Below are 22,227 nucleotides of genomic sequence, written 5' to 3'. Positions count from 1 at the left end.
AGTGAAGGAAGCTGCTGGTATCCCCTTATTCACATTTCAGTGTATATCTCTAGGAATATATATAATAATGACAATAATCCTTGTCCTCCGTGGTTGCTCATTACAAAGCGCCCTGCTACCAGTTATGCGTCTTCTCACTGGCTTTGCTACGTGCAGTTGGCAATGGTTCACCAAGAGCTCATGGCCCTCATTACAAGAGACTGGGCTGCGGAGTTCTTCTTTCATAAACGTCTCTTGTATAATAACTAGTATTGTGGTAAAATGATAGACTGATGGCTGATAGAGCGTAGCTTATTTATAGGATGGCAATTTCTAAATTTTCCTAAATTTCTATGAAAGTAAATATTCAACAAGCTATTCATCTAATTCATTGATGATATATAATGTGTGAGTGTGTAAATATATACCTTATATTAATTGTTTTTAAGTCACAGTCAGAAATTTTTAGTATATATTGTAATGCAGCAGGTTGCTAGCATTACTGTAAATGGTCCAGGATGTGCTTACTGGACCATGTACCTTCCCCTTTATCTGACTGGTCACATGACTGTGACATCACCCAGGTCCTGCATGCACAGTAAAGCTCTGTATACATGACTGGGACAGCACACAGGACCTATACACACAGCTGACTGATCACATGACTGTGACATCAGCAAGGTCCTGTCAGTATGAGGCTGTCTGTGCACAGCATATATAAACCTGCTTAATTTGAGACAGGTGTGTTCGGTGTGAGAGGCGTGAGGCCTGTTCCCCATGTGTGTGGGATACCGTGATACCGTGAAGCCTGGCAGCCTGAAGGCAAAGACTAGATCCTGTGCGGATGCTAGTGGCCTTGGAAGGCAGCGGCTTTGAAGTGAAGCCTGGTACCTGAAAGGTCGAGCCTGGATCCTGTGCGGATGTCAGTGGCCTTTGAGGGAGAGCCGGCTTGAGTAAGAGTCCTGGAAGGCAGAGCCTGGATCCTGTGTGGATGTCAGTGGCCTTTGAGGGAACGACGGCTGGAGACCCCCACCTGGGAAGCCGCAGAGCCACAGTGGTGGCAGAGTAACGGACTGAGACAGCTATACCCGGCAAAGGTAATACCCGGTGCTATATGGACATTGTGATATGAACATTGCTACTTTATTACCTTGCCGTAAGCTGTACCGTGGAGCAAGTGGGCCGGTGTGCCACTTGGCTCATGAATTGTTTATGTGTGTAAACCTGCCGGTGGCGGACTAAGATGAACTGTGTGTGAACAGCGGTTTATGAAGTGCCATAATAAACTGCAACACTGTGTGAAAAACGTAAAGACATTGCACGTGTGCATTGATTGACGCAGCGAAGCGAGTTACCCCCAGTATGATGACGAGCGCTGCCTTACAATATATATATTTTTTTTGAGACAGAATCGAAAATTAACCAAGAACTATGGAGGGTGAGCATACCGTAACGACATCGTCACCATCTCCAACTACGACAACCACTTCTGCTTCCCATCCTCCCCCTATCTCTGTGTACAGCTCTGACCGCCATGCTGTGCAGGTAGGTGGAAATTAATGCTGGATAACAGCGCAGAAAAGCTGCCTTCTCTTGTGGTACACAAAGTAGTGAATGTTCTTTTGTCTTCAATCTGCCAAGCCAGTTTTATGATAATACAATGATATGTAGCCTTTAAAGTACTTCTCCTGATGATTTTGGAAGTTTTCTTCTGCTTCCTTCTATTTGGTCAGTATTCGGTCATTAATTTTTCTCAGGAGTTGGAGCCAAAGCCACGTGAGGAACAATCAGAGAAAAGGTATAATAGAAACAAGTCACCAATTCTGCATTTATCACCCACTCCAGGTTTTGGCTCCCACTCCTGAGAAAAAATACTGACCAAATACTGATAGTGGCGCCGTAGCCTTATTCTCAGTTACAGCAGTGATCAGGAACCCCAGAGCCTGGACAGAGGTCATATAAATTGAAAGATATATATATATAAAAAAAAAAGTATTCAGCATTGGAACCAATATAAACAGTGTGCAAAGCAGAACACCATTGCGCCGTCCGATGTGCACAGTACTGCAAATCAGCTACTTTTCTCTTCAGTAGTCTTAGGCTATGTTCCCATGATGAGTTTTTGACGATGCATATTTTTGAAAAAATGCAAGTAACCTATCTTACTTAATGGGTGCAGAAATGCTGCAGAAAATCTGCAACATCAAAAACTCACCAAAAAGCTTATAGCCTTAGGATATATTCACAGCGTTTTTGCCAAGCAAAATAAAGCAGCATTTTACAGTCCCAGGAAGGTGAATGAGATTTCTGAAATGTCATGCACTTTTCTTATTTTTTCCTTGCAGATTTGAAGCAGATTCAAATCTGCAGCATCTCAATCCTTTAAACCTTTTTACAGCGTTTTTCATCCATTCTTGTGAATAGGTAAAACGCGCGTGTTTTATGCAGAGTTTTAGCTGCCAATAGACACATTTTTGGCACAGAAATGTCTGCAGCAAATACTTAACGTGCACATATTCTTATGCTGTTTACATTTGACTCCTGATAGAGCGATGACAACTGATTAGTGGGGTTGTTAGGTCTAGGCCTCTTAGAGTCTGAAACCATACAAAATGGAGTATAAGGATGTAAAAAAATGGCTACCGTTGTAACAAGTTCTCCATATATTTTATACTGATGTCTTATAATGATCCTATCCTAATTATAGGTTATGGAGTTTTGGGAGAGGAAAGTTGTCCCATTGTTGTCCAATGTAGGATTCTAGCTGCTCAACAGTCTGGGATCTACTTTGCCAGATATTTGACTTCATAATGCGCCCAATGTTTTGTATTGCTGAAAGGTCTGGACTGCAGGCGAACTCTTCTTCTGTGAAGTCATACTGTTGTGATGGATGCAGTATGTGGTTTACCATTGTCTTGCTGACATATGCTTGTCTTGAGTCCGCAGGACACAGTGTCTGTGGTTTCTATAGTCAATTTCACATTTTGATTCTTCTGACCTCACAACGGTTTTCCATTTTTCTCAGTCATTTTTAAATGAGCTTTGGACGAGAAAAGACAGCAGTGTTTCTAGATTGTGTTGATATGTGGCTTCTTGTTTACATGATAAAGCTTTAGGCTATGTGTGCACATTGAGTATATGATGCGTTTTTGTACAGTAATGAATGCTTTTTGGAGCTAAATAAACATATTTGAAAAAAGAAACGTGGGACATCGCTTTAACCCTTGCATTACCGTGGGACCTGAGTTGAGTATATTGGTTAATTTAAATGATTGAAGAATGTGTCTGATGTATTTCAAATAAAGTGTTTTATTCTCTGTGTGTGTATTTATTTAACTCTTTACTTACAAGTTTAGCAATGAGGTGTCTGGTTGACACCTCTTCATCACTAAACCTAGGGCTTGGTGTCAGCGACACCTAATCCCATTACCCCTAATCCCATTCAAATATGAAGTATCATTTCTGGGGGGGGCAGCTGAGGGCTGCTATTTTTAGCATAGGAAGGAGCCATTAGGCCAACATGTTCCCTGGCTAATAATAACAATTCACAGCTCTTTGGTTAGTCTTTAGGCTATGTCCCCATGATCAGCAAACACCAGTGCTTTCTAATGCCGCACTTGTTTTGTCAGTACATGAGGATCCACCGCATGTACTGACATTTCAGTCTATCAAAATCTGCAGCGGAGACTAGTGTCTCCGCTACAGAAATTGACATGCTGCAGGTGAGTTTACGCAGCGTCAAAAACAGTTTACCGCAGCGTCTTATAAATTAAATAAAATTAAGAATTACATTTAAAAAAAACATGGGCTCCTGCGTCATAACCAGCAGAGGGAAAGCCGACCATTGGGGGCTGATATTACTAGCCAGGGAAGGGGCAATTGGCCCAAAATGTTCCCTGGTTATTAATAACAGCCCACAGTTGTTTGCTTAGTGTTTACTGGCTAGATTACAGGGGAACCCCAGAAAAAAATGATGTAGGGTTCCCTTATCAAATCTAACCAGCAAAGGCTGAATAGACAGCTGTGAGATGATATTAATAGCCTCAGTGGCCCCAGAAATGGGAGCATCCATAAGATGCACCAAATATGGCGCTTAGCCTTGCTCTTCTCACTTGCCCCGGTGCGGTGGCAAGTGGAGTACATAGGGCTGGGGTTCATGTCAGCCTTGTATTAGCAGCTGACATGAAGCCCAAGTTAATAATGGAGGGCGTCAATAAGACACCCACCATTACTAACCCAATAGTAAAGGTTTTGAAAAACACACGGCCTGAAAAAAATCCTTTATAAGTCCACACGATTTTAATCATTTATTTAAAAATAAAAAACACAGTATACTCACCTAACGCCTAATCCGCTGAAGTCAATATCCCCTGTAAAAAAAAAAAGCAGAATAATAAACAACAAAAATACTCACCTAACGCCTAATCCACTGAAGCCATTGTCACCTGTAAAAAAAAAAAAAAAAAAAAAAAAACAACCATATCCCTCACCTGTCCGACGTGATGACATAATCCAGAGTGTCTGACGAAGATCTGGGTCAGTTCTAGAGACATCACATCAGCAATCACTGATGTGACTGTTGTAGAGGACAGCAGGCTATACACTGACAGGAGTGTAATCACTTCTGTGTCAGTGGATAGCACTGAACTGCTGGGAGAAAGGTCACTAGAGTTCAATCAGCTGATCAGCTCCGGTGACCTCACTTACTGCACAGCTGTTCGAGAATTTTCTCACGCAGCATCGGTGCAGTAAGTGAGGTCACCGGATCTCATCAGCTGATGAACTCATGTGACCTCTCACCCGGCAGCTCAGCGCTATACACTGCCGGGAGCGATCACGCTCCTGTCAGTGTATAGAGTGCTGCCGGGTGATCCGATCGCCGTGGGACACTCGGGATTACAGCAGATAGAGGAGTATAATGTGTTATTTATTTTAACATTCATTTATTTTAACTTTTTTTTTTTTAACTGCGAGCACAGACGCCAGCTGATGACAGCTCCCATCTGCGGCCCCTGCTCTCGCTATTATCGCAGCAGCCATAGGCTGATGGGAGAAGTAGTCTCTCATCAGCTGACGCCTGTTACCCGCGGTCAATTCTTTGTGCGTTTTTGACCCATTGACTTCAATTGAGTCAGTCAAGTCCGCAGCATATCTGCAAATATTTTTATACCTGCATTTTTGCTGCAGATTTGACTGACTCAATTGAAGTCAATGGGTGAAAAACGTAGCAAAATACACAGAGAATTGACATGCTTCTGATTTAAATGCAATGCAAGTCATGATAGGAAAATTTCTGATTCCAGTATTGTCATTGCATTAGCTGGCACAAGAATTCCCTAGCGTTTTTGGCCCATTTCCGCTCTGAAGAAACACTGTGAAAATGCACCAAAATCGCATCATGTGCACACAGCCTTAACCTACATTTGTGGATTGCATGGAGAACTATGTTCACAATTATTTCTGGAAGTATTCCTGAGCCCATGCAGTGCTGTAATCACGCGTGTATCTAATGTAATGCCGCCTGAGGGCCCGTAGCTTCAGATATGGACTGGTGGCCTGGTGCCCTGATTCTCTGAATCTTTTGATATTCGGTACAATAGAAGGTGGGATATTGAAAGTCTTTACAATTTTATGTTGAGGAACTTTTGTATGAAAATTGTCCCACAATTTTGAGATGCAGTTGTTCACAGATTGGTGAACCTCTGACCATCTTTACTTCTGAGAGACTCTGCCTCTCTAAGGCTGTGTTCACACGATGCGTATTTCATGCGTTTCCGCGGCGTTTTTGCAGTTGCGTAAACGCCGCGGAAACGCATGAAAAACGCATGGTAGAAGGGAAGCAATGTTCCCCAATGGAAATCCGCATGTGCTGTGCCCATGATGCGGATTTTTCCGCAGCGTTAACGCTGCGGTCAAAAATCCGCAGCATGTCAATTAATTTTGCGGAAACGCGGCGATTTCGCCGCCATTGACTTGCATTAGAACGCGCCAATTCCGCAAGACAGCATCTGTACTTGCGTAATTGGTGCGTTCTAATGTGCGGATGGTACCCGGGTGTGGAGGAGAGGAGAGTCTCATCCACACCCAGGTACCATTAAAAAAGCTGTAAAAAGAAGAATAAAATAAAAAATAATGTATTCTTACCTTCTGTCGGCCCGCGCAGCGCTCCTGCTTGCTTCCCGGCACTTGCAGTGAGTTGTAGGACCTGCGGTGACGTCAGAGTCATGTGACGGGTCACGTGACGCTGACGTCGGCAGGTCTTTCAATTCAAAGTTGCCGGCAGCCGGGAGAACAGATTGAGCAGGACAGCGCGGGCCATCGGAGGTAAGTATATACACTCTCTCGGGTCACACTATATAAATCCATGCTGTTTGCATGGATTTATATAGTGTGACCTAACATCGCCTGGAAAGCGCTTGTCAATCTGCATGCGGAAACGCATGTGAATCTGCATGTGGATCCGCATGTATTCTGCAGGAAAAACGCATGCACAATCTGCATGCGTTTTTTCTGCCAGGGAGATGCAGAAATGATGCAGAAATTTTCTGCTTCATTTCTGCATCGTGTGCACATACCCTAACACGCTCTTTTTATACACAGTCCTGTGACTTATCTGATTATGGACCCTTTAGCTGTTTTTCATTAGTACCACCTACTTTTCCAGCCTTTAGTTAACCTTGTCCCAACTTTTTCTGAGATGTGTTGCTGCCATTAATTTCTAAATGCGTTAATGTTTTCATATGAAATGTAAATTGTCTAACTTTCATCTCCTGATCTACTGTATGTTCTCTTGTGAATAAAATAGGAGTGTAAGAGATCTGCACATCATTGTATTCTTACTTTCTTAACATTTGACACAGTGTCTCAAATGTTTTTTGAAATTGGGGCCATAACAGTATTGGCCTACCACATTAACTGTATGTGCAAAACATCCGATTATTTTTTTTACATCCAACTATATTTGAACATTTTTTCCGTACTTGTTTTGAATGTAGGGTAATTTTTGGGCTCTTACCGCCTGCTGTTATAGTGAATCCTTTCAAGTCTTTGTGAGCAAAAATTGTATCATAAATAGTTTAATGTTATTTCTACTTCTAGGTTACAATGACTTTATTTCCATATTGTCTGCTCAGTCATGATTGGATCTTTTTGTGCAAATAATTTTTGAACAATATATGATATATTTAGTCTAAATTAAGTGGTGACGTTGTAGCTCAGTTTTTTTTTGCCATACCACAGCCACCCTATGTAGTAACACAGGTGGCCAAGACATAGGCGTGATGAAGGTTACTCCCACAAAACCACATGGCTATTACCAACGAACAACTGATTGCCAATACATTTTAGGCACGTGATTAGATAACTGTGATGGCTTGCATGACTGCATGGTTTGTGGCCAACCTTTGTGTTCCTGCCCGTCAAAGTCATTCTCATGGCATTGTCCTTTTCGGCCGCACAATCCCTTTAAAGGGATTCTGTCAGGTCCTCAATGTATTTAAGCAATCAAACCCAGGGGATGTGACTGCAGTTACTGTGCCCAGACTATTTTCGGTGAGTAAATGCCTCGCCGGACTAGTCCGGGTTGATTTCTTTACAGCAAGTGGCAGCATATAAGTTAATTTTAGACAAATAAGTGCATTTGTATTTAACCTCAGGCACATTACGGTGTCTGCAGACTTGTGTGAAGAGCCCGGCCAAACCCTTTAATGCTGCGTAAGAGCCTAGAAGGTAATGGGGCTGCGACGCATTGCATACACACTTATACTATTCTATATAGTGGAGGGATGAAGTAGGCATTGTATATAGTAATATGATAAAACACAATTTTTCTATTATAAAATGCTCTTCTGATTCTGAGATGGACGCAACTCTGTTTGATATACAGTATATGGGAGTACTGAACTATGTAGTAGTCTTGTCTGTATTATTTATGTAGATCACCACCAGGTGGAGACAGAGAATGCGGTAGATGTAGTGAAGGCTTTAGATACAGTACAGACCAAAAGTTTGGACACACCTTCTCATTTAAAGATTTTTCTGTATTTTCATGACTACGAAAATTGTACATTCACACTGAAGGCATCAAAACTATGAATTAACACACGTGGAATTATATACGTAACAAAAAAGTGTGAAACAACTAAAAATATGTCTTATATTCTAAGTTCTTCAAAGTAGCCACCTTTTGCTTTGATGACTGCTTTGCACACTCTTGGCATTCTCTTGATGAGCTTCAAGAGGTAGTCACTGGAAATGGTCTTCCAACAATCTTGAAGGAGTTCCCAGAGATGCTTAGCACTTGTTGGCCCTTTTGCCTTCACTCTGCGGTCCAGCTCACCCCAAACCATCTCGATTGGGTTCAGGTCTGGTGACTGTGGAGGCCAGGTCATCTGGTGTAGCACCCCATCACTCTCCTTCTTGGTCAAATAGCCCTTATACAGCCTGGAGGTGTGTTTGGGGTCATTGTCCTGTTGAAAAATAAATGATGGTCCAACTAAACGCAAACCGGATGGAATAGCATGCCGCTGCAAGATGCTGTGGTAGCCATGCTGGTTCAGTATGCCTTCAATTTTGAATAAATCCCCAACAGTGTCACCAGCAAAGCACCCCCACACAATCACACCTCCTCCTCCATGCTTCACGGTGGGAACCAGGCATGTAGAGTCCATCCATTCACCTTTTCTGCGTCGCACAAAGACACGGTGGTTGGAACCAAAGATCTCAAATTTGGACTCATCAGACCAAAGCACAGATTTCCACTGGTCTAATGTCCATTCCTTGTGTTCTTTAACCCAAACTTGTCTCTTGTGCTTGCTGCCTGTCCTTAGCAGTGGTTTCCTAGCAGCTATTTTACCATGAAGGCCTGCTGCACAAAGTCTCCTCTTAACAGTTGTTGTAGAGATGTGTCTGCGGCTAGAACTCTGTGTGGCATTGACCTGGCCTCTAATCTGAGCTGCTGCTAACCTGTGATTTCTGAGGCTGGTGACTCGGATAAACTTATCCTCAGAAGCAGAGGTGACTCTTTGTCTTCCTTTCCTGGGGCGGTCCTCATGTGAGCCAGTTTCTTTGTAGCGCTTGATGGTTTTTGCAACTGCACTTAGGGACACTTTCAAAGTTTGCCCAATTTTTCGGACTGACTGACCTTCATTTCTTAAAGTAATGATGGCCACTCATTTTTTTTTACTTAGAATTTGTATTATGGCAAGAAAAAAGCAGCTAACAGTCTATTCAGTAGAACTATCAGCTGTGTATCCACCAGACTTCTGCACAACACAACTGATGGTCCCAACCCCATTTATAATGCAATAAATCCCACTTATTAAACCTGACAGGGCACACCTGTGAAGTGAAAACCATTTCAGGTGACTACCTCTAGAAGCTCATCAAGAGAATGCCAAGAGTGTGCAAAGGAGTCATCAAAGCAAAAGGCGGCTACTTTGAAGAACCTAGAATATAAGACATATTTTCAGTTGTTTCACACTTTTTTGTTAAGTATATAATTCCACATGTGTTAATTTATAGTTTTGATGCCTTCAGTGTGAATGTACAATTTTCATAGTCATGAAAATACAGAAAAATCTTTAAATGAGAAGGTGTGTCCAAACTTTTGGTCTGTACTGTATGTGCACACAGCTTCTTATAGATGCCGGAATACCCACATTGTTTTTTCCAGGAAAGGACGCTTCATGAAAACACCTGCTGAAAAAAAGACTTTAGACGGCTTTTCGGATGCCTTTTGTGGGGTCTTTGGTGCTGTATTTTTTTTTTTTAGATTTTGCATATTAATAGTGAGCATTTTCCAAGCGTAAGATGCCTTAGGAATATACTTTTGATTGCTTCACATTGTGCAAGACCTGAAGTGATTAAAAAAACAAAAAGCTCTGAAAGATGGAGCGTATGCTCTGCACTTCGTTTTTACTTTGCAGTACATCAGTTCATTATTATTATATATATGTTTTTTGTTTTTAAAGGCGTGTTCAGGTGGAATATGCCTGAAAAAGATGCAGTGAGCACATACCATAACACTGAGCCTCAGCGGCCAGCAGAAGCAAACCACAATTGTAGGGATGGTAAATGCTGACTATTTTCTTTCCTTTCAGTTGTATCATGTTCTTTCCCTTGCAGGTTATTCAGCAGACACTGAATCGTCCTCCAAGCTCTGCGGCCCAATATCTTCAGCAAATGTATGCAGCCCAGCAGCAACATCTAATGCTGCAGACAGCGGCACTGCAACAGCAGCATTTGAGCAGCACTCAGCTTCAGAGTTTGGCCTCTGTTCAACAGGTATTCATTTTTCAGAGACATAATTTGTCTCGCGGCCCCAATACAAAATCTCTTACTGAGCCCCTCATCTTTGCAGATAATTTATATGGTGTCATCTCATGTAGCCACTGCAACCTCCACACCTCCCCCAAAGCACAGAGAACTCAAATGATATCAGAGCAGGCATACTTCAGACATCTAGCATTTTTTTGTATGCAAAAGCCAATCCAAGTTTCCTCAGTGTCAGTTTTTGCCATTAGTGTTTCATCGGTGATTATTCATATATGGATAAATAAATTACAGTTGTTCTCCTATCTATTACTATGTTAATCACTGACAGCATACACACTGCACACTGATGCCATCCATTTGCTGTCTGTGATTTTCACATACTCAGACTTTTAAGGGTGAGTTTGAATCAAATCCAATCAAAAACAGACATATCTCTGTGATATTTTTGTGGACATAGTCAGCAAAAACACACGCTGCCATGTGAATAGCACTATAGACCAGAAAAACAGGACATGTTTGTGCAAAACAGTCGTCTGATGAGTCCGTAGGCTGGGCTCACATTTGTGTTCTCAGTTCCATTCTTTCTTCACTGATAGTAACAGTAAAATGGATTTCTTGAAGGAAATGGATACATGACAGACACAAACTGCACTCGGCGTACCAAGGGGTCTTTTAGGTTTCCATTATTATAACAAAAAATGAGTACAGCACGCTCTGCCAGTGGAAATGAGGGAATTTTCAGTGGAGCTCCAACATGTGCAAATAAAGCCTTAAAGGGGTTGTCCGGATTTTCCATGAAAGTCTGCAGTCACTCTATGTGACTTCAGACTTGTGACTCCTCACATCGCACGTAGCATTCATTATGAGGACTCTCCTGTGCCAGCCACGAGACTGGGTGGTCGTGTAACCACAAGTATGCGATATGGATACTTCGAGCCACATTCCGACCAGATCTGCATGGTCTCGCTCAATACAAGTGAATTGAATGAGACCGCGCATGTCTAGTTGGGATGTGGCTGGGAATGTGCATGTACATTAGTCTTGCTGCGAGCATTAGATATTAGAAAAAACTTTTTGACAGTTAGGGTGATTAATGAGTGGAACAGGCTGCCACGAGAGGTGGTGAGTTCCCCTTCAATGGACGTCTTCAAACAGAGGCTGGACAGACATCTGTCTGAGATGATTTAGTGAATCCTGCTTTGAGCAGGGGGTTGGACCAGATGACCCAGGAGGTCCCTTCCAACTCTACCATTCTATGATTCTGTGATTCTATCAGAGAATCATCACAGCGTGCAATGTGAGGATTCACAAGTCTGCAGCCACATGTAATGAATGTAGATTTTCGTGATAAACCTTGACAACCCCTTTAATGATATGTTACCTCACGTATTAGGCTTTCCATCAACTTGTGTTGGAGTCTCTGTAACAAGTCTCCTTTATAAGTCTTATTATAATATAAATTTCACACGTCTGTGTTTCAAGGTTTGGGTACGAACTACAATTTCCAGACCAGCTGCGAGTCAGGAGACCTGCACCCTGCCCCGAAATTGTAATCTGTACACGTACCGTGAAACTCGGACATGTGAAGCTGGCCTAGCAGGAAGAAAAAGTGCAGTCCTTTTAGACTCTGTTTGTGTTTGTCATGTAATCCGTTTCCTGCATGATGTGCATTGTTCTGTTCCTATAATGGAACTCAGAACACTATTGTGAACCCAACATTAAGAGAAAAAGACAATGCAAATTTGCAGTACAACAAGCAAAAGAAAAAAAGCCAAAGTAAAAAAGTGATGTCATAGCAAAAGGGAATAAACTGAAATATCTGGAGATGATCTCTGTATCAAATCCTCTAGTGGGCAGAAAAGGTGAAATACAGTTTTATAAAATAAAAGTTTACTTAAAAAAGTGCCTGCTTAATTTAAATAGAATTATTTTTCTTTAAAATGTATTTGTTAAAAATTAGTTCTTCATAAAAAAGCATGTCATGTAAAGCTCACAGTGCATGGCAAGAAACAAAAATTTCAAAAAGCAGTGGCTGAAATGCTGTTTTTTTATTTTCCTTATAAAAAAAAAAGTTATAAAAAATGATATGTACCCCATGTAGGGGTTTCAGTTTTTAGGTAGCGGCTTGGACATGCGCAGGGTTTAATATCAAAGCAAAGAAAAGTTTATTGTCCTTCATAAACTTTGTAGCTCCAAAAGGAAAAAAACGCTTTCTTCAGCACAAATGAATAACAAAACAGTCCTTTCTTTTGAGTAAAGCAAAACAAATCAAATGGTGTCACCAACTTGCTGTTACAAGCAATTCTTGGTCTCCAGCGTAGACTATCCACCATAAACAATCTTTCTGCAGCACAACACCATCTGGTGAGCTATACCCAGCTGCCTGTTATTAGGCCTGTAAGACCTCAACTGGAGTATGAGAGCGAAATTTCCCACCCAGGCTCTTTTGGTCGCTCCTAAATCCCGGACCCAAAATCTAGTCAAAATTAAAGCCACTCAGTAACCTGTTGCTACTTGTGCACTTTCTCCCAGGACTTACATCACCGAGGTCAGCCACTTTGGTGATGCATCCCTGCCATCCAGCATCATACTTCTTGCTTTCTTGCACACTGCACACTTCCAGTAAAAACTATATATCTTCCTATGTAAAGCAAGGCAAATGGACATATTTAGCAATATTGTTAATAATAATTTTTAGACAGTTGCCACCTCAGACTAGACAGTCTTCAAATGCTCCAGAATTATTATAGAGGTTCATGCTTAAAGGGAATCTCACCAGGTTTTTGCTACCCAATTTGACATCATCATGTAGGGGCATAGACTCTGGTTCCAACGATGTGTCACTTACAAGGTTGCTTGCTGTAGTTTTGATAAAATCACTGTTTTATCAGCAGGAGATTATCACTAGAAGACTTGTTAATCTGTTGCTTTCTATTCCTTCATATTAGCCTGTATAACCCCGAGCCAACCACTGATTGGCAGATTTCTGCCTCTGCACAGTTTATACAGCTGTCAATCACTGCTGAGGGAGGGGTTATACAAAGCTCAGCAGTCGGAGAAATGGTAGATCTGCTGCAGATAATGCAGGGATTTTATCAAAATGATAGAAAGCGGGTCAGTAAGTGACACATGGCCAGACTCGGGATCTCTGCCCCTACATCATTCTACTCTCAAACGAGGTAGCAAAAACCTTTCTGACAAATTCCCTTTAATCTGGTGCACTTTTAATCTCTCTTGGCAACCTACTCTTCCCCTTGTCAATAAGTTATATGCTATCAGATTCTAACACTGTCTGAATGGATGCAGTAATACTGTGGGGGCACATCGCTCTAAAAAGGGGAGAGGTAAAATGCAATTTTACAACATGTACTGTATTATTACCTCACATGTTGGGTCCCTTTCTTTAAAGCCTTCTCAGAAGCTGAGCTTGCATGATTGCCAGCAGACGTTGGCTGTGTTATTCAGCTTCTATCTGCCGCTAATAGCAGCAGGTGGAGCTGAGCTCTGCCCGCTGCTTTTAACCTCCTAAATGCTGCTGTCAATCTCTGACCGGCATTTAATGCACACAAACCAGGGAGTGTGCAGTTCTGTGTGAGGATGGCCTCCCTCCACACAATGAGATCCTGCAGTACTAATGGATTGTTATGGCAGCTGAGGGTCTGCTAAAGACTCCAATGCCTGCCATTATGGTGCTCCTGTGAAGGCTAGCCTGTGGCTGCCAATCATAGGATATTGTGATTTTTTTTTTGCTATATTTTTTACCACTTAAAGGGATATTCTCAAGGTGTCTCCTGAGCCGTTCACAACTCTGCAGTCTCCTCACTTCCTGGGTTCTAGCGGGGCGAGGTCTCCTCCTTGAGTGACATCTCTGGTGAATAGAACTGCAGTATTAGTAGAACTTAAGCTCAGCACACGTTCTGCTGTAACACATGTAGCAATCAGTGTTTGGAGTCTACACTCTTATCACTGAATTTACACATAGAGCTAACAGGGCAGAACAAGCACCCAGCTCCATACAGGGAGAGGCGTGATTAGGAGACCTGCTTTGGGAGAATTTGATGCTGCACCTACTGCAGGCTGGTGATTTTGTCAAATTTATAACAGCAGTTTTGTCAGTAGCTGAGAGGGAGCAGGTGAGCAGCTAAGTGCTACATAGAAATCAGATGGCTGGAGAGAGGTGACTGCGATATTAGGAGTTTCCTGGAATGTAGCTACTATGCACACTTGGCCAGGGTCTGAGTAGGCACAAATGATAAACAGAGTAGGAAAAAAAATTGTTGCACATTTGAGGGATGCTGTAGATTAGGTTATGTTCACATGAACGGATCCAGCAGAAATCCGTTAGGAAAAAAGTTGTTCTGACAAAACTTTCTAGTCTGTTATTCACTAACTGATCTCTGCCAGATCTGTTTTTTTCAACATTGGAGTCAATGGGCAACGGATCCATTAATGCAGCATTCGCTGTCATCTATTTCTAACTCATCCGGCAAGAAAAGGCTGGATCCATTCTAACGGATCATTACTGGACATGTGAACATAGCCTTATCAGATCAGCGGCATGCCCTATTTGTCTTGCTTTCTTGTGGCTGACTTCACCCAGTACATTAGGAATAATACATTTTGATGTTGTTGCTTTTAGTATTTTCACAGTGTATTTTTATACTAGGTGTCAAGCTAACCTTAAAATACTTTCAATTTAGGTCATCAATAGCAGATCAGTTAGGGAGGCTGATACCCCCATTAGTTGCCTTATACCCTTGAAGTATGCATGGTATGAAGCCGGGACTGGGGGCCATTCTTTAATACTACAGCTTAGCTCATTCACTTCAGTGCTGTGATTTCCTGCTTGGTACACTGTGTACTTCCAGCGACCACAACACCAGGTTTTAGCCGGATGCTTTACTCTCACTGAGCTGATGTTTGGCTTTGCTTCATGTAATATTCATCTTCTTATTTCTCTGTCTCTAGGCAGGTGTGTCGGGCGACAGGCGGTCTGCTTCCCCCTGTGCTGTTAGCCAGCAGTCCACTGCTCCTCAATCATCTGTAAGTTTCATTGTTCAAGTTTTTTTTTTTTTTACATTGACTTTTTATAGTACATTGTAATGGAAAATATTAATAAGAAAATAATGGCCATGAATAAGCTAAAGCTAGGACCACAATTTGCTCATGACTTTACCTGTGTGGAATATTTACCATTAAAGGGGTTGTCCAGTCCATACCGATAAGTCTACAGTGACTCTGTGTGACTGCAGACTTATGAATGCCCCCAGTGCAGGCTCTGTGCGCTGCGGGGATTCGCCGGTTTCAGACCCAGGACCGGAGGGTATGTATGGGTTATACATACTCCCGGCCAGTGGGCGCAGCCTCGCTTTCCTTACACTTGTATTATTATTATAGCGCCATTAATTCCATGGCGCTTTACATGTTTAAAAGGGGTATACATAGCAAACAACAAGTACAATAATTTGAACAAAAACGAGTCAGCGACTGGTACAGGAGGAGAGAGGACCCTGCACGCGAGGGCTCACAATCTACAAGTGATAGGTGAGGATACAGTAGGTGAGGGTAGAGCTGGTCGTGCAGCAATGTGGTGGAGCGAGGGTTACTGCAGGCTGTAGGCTTGTTGGAAGAGGTGGGTCTTCAGGTTCTTTTTGAAGGTTTCCATGGTAGGCGAGAGTCTGATATGTTGGGTTAGAGAATTCCAGAGTATGGGGTATGCACGGGAGAAATCGAGAAATCTTGTATGTGATTGTGGGAAGAGGAGATAAGAGGGGAGTAGAGAAGGAGATCTTGTGAGGATCGGAGGTTGCATGCAAGTAAGTACCGGGAGACTAGGTCACAGATATATGGCGGAGACAGGTTGTGGATGGCTTTGTATGCCATGGTTAGGGTTTTGAACTGAAGTCTCTGGGTAATGGGGAGCCAGTGAAGGGATTGACAGAGAGGAGGGGCCGGGGAATAGTGGGGGGGTCAGGTGGATTAGTCGGGCAGCAGAGTTTAGGATAGATTGAAGGTGTGCGAGAGTGTTAGAAGGGAGGCCACAGAGCAGGAGGTTGCAGTAGTCGAGGCAAGAGATGTTGAGGACGTGCACTGGGGTTTTTGCTGATTCATGATTGAGGAATGTGTGGATCCGGGAAATATTATTGAGTTGGAGTCGGAAGTTGAAAGGGCTTGGATATGTGGTTTGAAGGAGAGATCAAAGTGAAGGGTTACCCCAAGGCAGCAAGCTTGCGGGACTTGGGAGAGTGGGCAGCCATTGACTTTGATAGATAGGTCAGATGGGGGGGTTGAGCAAGATGGTAGGAAAGATGATGAATTCCGTTTTATCCATATTAAGTTTTAGGAATCTAGCAGAGAAGAAAGATGAAATAGTGGACAGACATTGTGGGATTCTGGTTAGTAAGGCGTTGATATCGGGTCCATAGAGGAAGAGCTGTGTGTCGTCAGCATAGAGGTGATACTGAAAGCCGTGAGACTCTATGAGCTGTCCCATGCCGAGGGTGTAGATGGAGAAGAGCAGGGGTCCTAGAACTGAGCCTCGGGGGACACCGACAGATAGGGGGCGAGATGAGGAGGTGGTGTGTGAATGGGAGACAGTGAATGTCCTGTCTCTTGGGTATGAGGAGATCCAGGATAGGGCCAAGTCTGTGATGCCGAGAGATGAGAGAGTCGGTAGTAAGAGGGAATGGTCTATTGTGTGAAAGGCAGATGACAGGTCCAGAAGGAGAAGGACAGAGTAGTGTCGTTTGGATTTGGCGGTTAGTAGGTAGTTGGTGACTTTAGTCAGAGCAGTTTCATTGGAGTGGTGCAGTCGGAAGCCAGATTGGAAGTAGTCAAAGAGGGAGCAGGTGGGGAGATGGGAGGACAGCTCAAGATGGACGTGTTGTTCCAGTAGTTTTGAGGCATAGGGGAGAAGTGATATGGGGCGATAGCTAGACAGAGCGGATGGGTCAAGGGATGGCTTTTTGAGGATGGGTGTGATCGAGGCATGTTTGAAGCATGAGGGGAAGACACCAGTTGTTAGTGACAGGTTGAAGAGGTGGGTTAGGGTTGGGATGAAGACTGCGGTAAGGTTTGGGATGAGGTGGGACGGGATTGGGTCAAGTTCATAGGAAGTGAGATGTGACTTGGAGAGTAAAGAGGAAAGTTGATCTTCCGTGGTGGCGGAGAAGCTGGTTTTGGAGGAGGAGAGTTGAGTAGTTGTGAGGAGGGACTGTGGGGACATATGGCAAAAGCTTTGTCTGATGGTGTCAATCTTCTGCTTGAAGAATGAGGCAAAGTTTTCATCTGAGATTAGAGTAAAGGGAGGAGGTGCTGGGGGAGGAGAGAATTCAAAGTGTTGAATAGCTGTTTAGGGTTGTGAGACAGGGAGGGTATCAGAGATGAGAAGTAGGTTTGTTTTGCTGCAGTGAGTGTGACCTGAAAGTAGTGAGGGTTTGTTTGAATGCGATGAAGTGCTCGTTGGAGTGGGACCTTTTCCATCTCTGTTCAGCAACTCTGGAAGACCGTCTCAGTTCTTTAGTCAGGCTGGTGTGCCAGGGTTGCCTGTTGATTGTGCGAGCTTTGGTATTTATGAGGGGGGCGACCAATTCAAGAGCTGCAGTTGTTGTGGTGTCATATAAGGCGGCAGCAGCATCTGCATCGTGTAAAGAATTTATGTTTGTAAGAGGGAGGAGGGATTCAGAGAGTGAGTGTAGGTCACATCCTGTAGTCAGCCACACCCACTGGTCGGCTGCGTCACTAATCGGGGAGCTGCCTCGGCTCCATACACATGTATGGAGGTGAGGCCATGCCCACTGACCCAAGAATATGTATAACTTCATGGTACGAAGGCAGTGTGGTTCAGCACTATGGCACATGGTCTGTATTTTCTGGGTCATTATTACTAACTTTTCTCGGTGGTTGCCGTAGTGATTTAGGGGTACCAATGTTTTATTGGGTAACCTCCTTTATGACTGAACTATTTAATTATACCCTTTTGTGGCACCAATGGTTGTGTAACTAAGGATATGTAAATATCTGAAATTTTCAGAATCCTTGTTAATCTAATTAAAATATTTGTTGTACATATGTAATTGTGGTCAACTCTTTCTGCATACAATCATGCACTATATAAAAAATCATGTCTGCTATTAACTATCTGGATGCCATTTATACTATTACAATTATTCATGCCATATAAATATTGCCATCTAGAACCACACTACCCAATTATTTTAAATTGTTTTTTTAGGAGCTGTTTTATAGGGCTTCTAGTTTGTGTTTTTTTGGAAATAATAAACTTTATAATACCATAAACAAATACTATATGATATTCCTATAAGAGAGTTGTACATGTGTAGTAGGGCTAAGAGAGTTGTGCCAGACCTCAGAGTCCAAGATGGAATGCTCCCTATGCTAAGCACTGGCTGAGTCTACTCTGATTCAGAGATGGAACCACACAAAAGTGTTGTCTGACTGCGTTCACTTTTTGTGCTGTCTGACTGCGTTCACTTTTTGTGCTGGCTGACTGCATTCACTCGGTTTCAAAGATGGCATCCGCTCCTTGTGTTTGCTCTGCACCCGCTACTGAGTACTGGCTGCATTCACAAAGATTCCAAGATAACATCAGCTCCCTAATGTTAAGCACTGACTGTGTCGACACAGAACGCAGCCAGCAGTTAGTAGAAAGGGTGGCGCCAGCACGGGGACGTGCGCCATCTTTGATTTTGAGCCTCAGCGCACACTTCCACACTGCTCCGACAGGCTCTCCTTATGGGGAAAGTGGAGAGCCAGTCTTTCTAACCTCACAGGACACACAAAATTGTGTGGCCTGCCGGATTCGGCCAGCGGGCTTTGAGTCTGACACCAATCTAAGTGTACTGGGGCTGGTGGTTGTCAACAGAAGAGAAAAAAGTTATGGAGATAGCCAAGCACAGTATTTTGCTATATCAGTCACTTCTATAGACAGCAAATTGGAGTGGTGATTGCATGTGTGTACTACTGTTTCATTCACAAAGGAGACTCGAAAACTCCCATTCTTATGATTAGTGTGGGTCCCAGCTGTCAGACACTCAATAATCTTTTACAAAAATGATAGCGGTGTTTATAGGAAAACCCATACAGTTCCAATCTACAAATTTAATATTAGTATGTAAACCTGTAAAATAACAAAATAGGTTTGTTTTATACAGTTCTAGTTGCTCCAGAATTGTTATTTTATGGGGAATACAAATATTAACCAAAACAGACATTTTAAGATATGCCCTCTTTAAAGGGAACCTGTCATTTGATTTATGCTGCTCAAACCACAAGAAGCATGTATCAGCCAAGTTTGCTGCAGCAGAATTACACACGTGGTCAAAATTGTTGGTACCCCTCATTTAATGAAAGAAAAACCCACAATGGTCACAGAAATAACTTGACTCTGACAAAGGTAATAACAAATTAAAAATCTTTGAAAATGAACAAATAAAAGTCAGACATTGCTTTTCAACCCTGCTTCCACAGAATTTAAAAAAAAAATTAAACTCATGAAATAGGCCTGGACAGAAAAGATGGTTCCCCTGAAAATAATGTGACAAAAGGGACATGTTAAATCAAGTTGTGTCCACTAATTAGCATCACAGGTGTCTACAATCTTTTAATCAGTCAGTGGGCCTGTATATAGGGCTACAGATACTCACTGTGCTGTTTGGTGACATGGTGTGTACCACACTCAACATGGACCAGAGGAAGCAAAGGAAAGAGTTGTCTCAGGAGATTAGATAGAAAATTATAGACAAGCATGTTAAAGGTTATAAGACCATCCCCAAGCAGCTTGATGTTCCTGTGACTACAATTGCACATATTATTCAGAACTTTAAGATCCATGGCACTGTAGTCAACCTCCAGGAGGAAAATTGATGACAAATCAGAGAGACAGATAATACAAATGGTAACAAAAGAGCCCAGAAAAACTTCTAAAGAGATTAAAGGTGAACTTCAAGCTCAAGGAACATCAGTGTCAGATTGCACCATCCGTCGTTGTTTGATCCAAAGTGGACTTCATGGGAGATGACCAAGGAGAACATCATTGTTGAAAAAAAATCATATAAAAGACAGACTGGAATTCGCCAAACTACTTACATGTTGACAAGCCACAAAGCTTCTGGGAGAATGTCCTATGGACAGATGAGACAAAAATGGAAGTTTTTGGCAAGGCACATCAGCTTTATGTTCATAGATGGAAAAATGAAACATATCAAGAAAAGAACACTGTCCCTACTGTGAAACATGGAGGAAGCTCTGTTATGTTCTGGGGCTGCTTTGCTGCATCTGGCACAGGACGTCTTGAATCTGTGCAGGGTGCAATGAAATCTCAAGACTATCAAGGGATTCTAGAGAGAAATGTGCTGCCCAGCGTCAGAAAGCTTGGTCTCAGTCGCAGGTCATGGGTCTTGCAACAGAATAATGATCCAAAACACACAGCTAAAAAGACCCAAGAATGGCTAAGAGGAAAACATTGGACTACACTGTGTGCAGAATTATTAGGCAAGTTGTATTTTAGAGGATTATTTTTATTATTGATCAACAACTATGTTCTCAATCAACCCAAAAGACTCATAAATATCCAAGCTTAATATTTTTGGAAGTTGGAGTGGGCTTTTTTTAGATTTGGCTATCTTAGGAGGGTATCTGTTTGTGCAGGTAACTATTACTGTCCCGAATTATTAGGCAACTTAATAAAAAACTAATATAATCCCATCTCACTTGTTTATTTTCACCAGGTAAACCAATATCAGTGCACAAAATTTAGAAATAAACATTTCTGACATGTAAAAACAAAAACAAAAAAAATTAGTGATCAATATAGCCACCTTTCTTTATGATAACACTCAACAGCCTTCCATCCATAGATTCTGTCAGTTGCTTGATCTGTTTTTGATCAACATTGCGTACAGCAGCCATCACAGCCTCCCAGACACTGTTGCGAGAGGTGTACTGTTTTCCCTCCCTTTAGATCTCACATTTTATGATGGACCACAGGTTCTCTATGGGGTTCAGATCAGGTGAACAAGAGGGCCATGTCATTATTTTTTCTTCTTTTAGACCTTTATTGGTCAGCCACGCTGTGGAGTAGTTGAATGCATGTGATGGAGCATTGTCCTGCATGAAAATCATGTTTTTCTTGAATGATACCGACTTCTTCCTGTACCACTGCTTGAAGAAGTTGTCTTCCAGAAACTGGCAGTAGGTCTGGGAGTTGAGCTTCACTCCATCCTCAACCCAAAAAGGTCCCACAAGTTCATGTTTGATAATACCAGCCCATACCAGTACCCCACCTCCACCTTGCTGGCGTCTGAGTCGGAGTGGAGCTCTCTGCCCTTTACTGATCCAGCCTCTGGCCCATCCATCTGGCCCATCAAGAGTCACTCTCATTTCATCAATATAGGTATAAAGAAATAGTCGGCACTCCGTAGTCCTTGTTAGTAATTGGTGGTGCACGTGGAGAAATAGATTGCAAGCAAAGTAGAAAGATCCCGGCACTCGCGTGTATACGATCAATTCATTTATTCCACATGTAGGAAAACAAAATTGACAAAAGCCTGCAAGGGGCTGAAACTTTTTGTTATAGTTTTCCTACGTGTGGAATAAATTAATTGATCGTATACACGTGAGTGCCGGGATCTTTCTACTTTACTCTCATTTCATCAGTCCATAAAACCTTTGAAAAATCAGTCTTAAGATATTTCTTGGCCCATTCTTGACTTTTTATCTTATGTTTCTTGTTCAAAGGTGGTGGTTTTTCAGCCTTCCTTACCTTGGCCATGTCCCTGAGTATTGCACACCTTGTGTTTTTTGATACTCCAGTAACGTTGCAGCTCTGAAATATGGCAAAACTGGTGGCGAATGGCATCTTGGCAGCTTCACGCTTGATTTTCCTCAATTCATGAGCAGTTATTTTGCGCCTTTTTTGGCCAACACGCTTCTTGTGACCCTGTTGGCTATTTG

General features: G+C 42.5%; 1 protein-coding gene across 11 annotated transcripts in view; it reads left to right on the top strand.

The window, feature by feature from the left end:
* PHC3 (polyhomeotic homolog 3) overlaps positions 1-22,227 on the top strand; it is a 109,602-nt gene that overhangs the window by 8,713 nt on the left and 78,662 nt on the right. For 9 of the 11 annotated variants that reach the window (XM_073674867.1, XM_073674875.1, XM_073674874.1 and 6 more), the window contains exons 2-4: positions 1,389-1,524; positions 10,105-10,263; positions 15,223-15,297. In XM_073674867.1, coding sequence (XP_073530968.1) covers positions 1,411-1,524; positions 10,105-10,263; positions 15,223-15,297 — 348 coding nt within the window. In that variant the 5' untranslated portion in view covers positions 1,389-1,410. Of the gene's footprint in view, positions 1-1,384; positions 1,525-10,104; positions 10,264-15,222; positions 15,298-22,227 lie in introns of all 11 variants that reach the window. The other 2 variants (XM_073674869.1, XM_073674876.1) reach the window with 2 other exon arrangements.

This window comes from Phyllobates terribilis, unplaced genomic scaffold, assembly GCF_046119375.1.
Source record: "Phyllobates terribilis strain yellow unplaced genomic scaffold, ASM4611937v1 Scaffold_3__8_contigs__length_932513732, whole genome shotgun sequence".
NCBI classification, from domain to species: domain Eukaryota; kingdom Metazoa; phylum Chordata; class Amphibia; order Anura; family Dendrobatidae; genus Phyllobates; species Phyllobates terribilis.
Note: the sequence above shows the minus strand (reverse complement) of the source record. Positions and strands in the feature narration are given on the sequence as shown.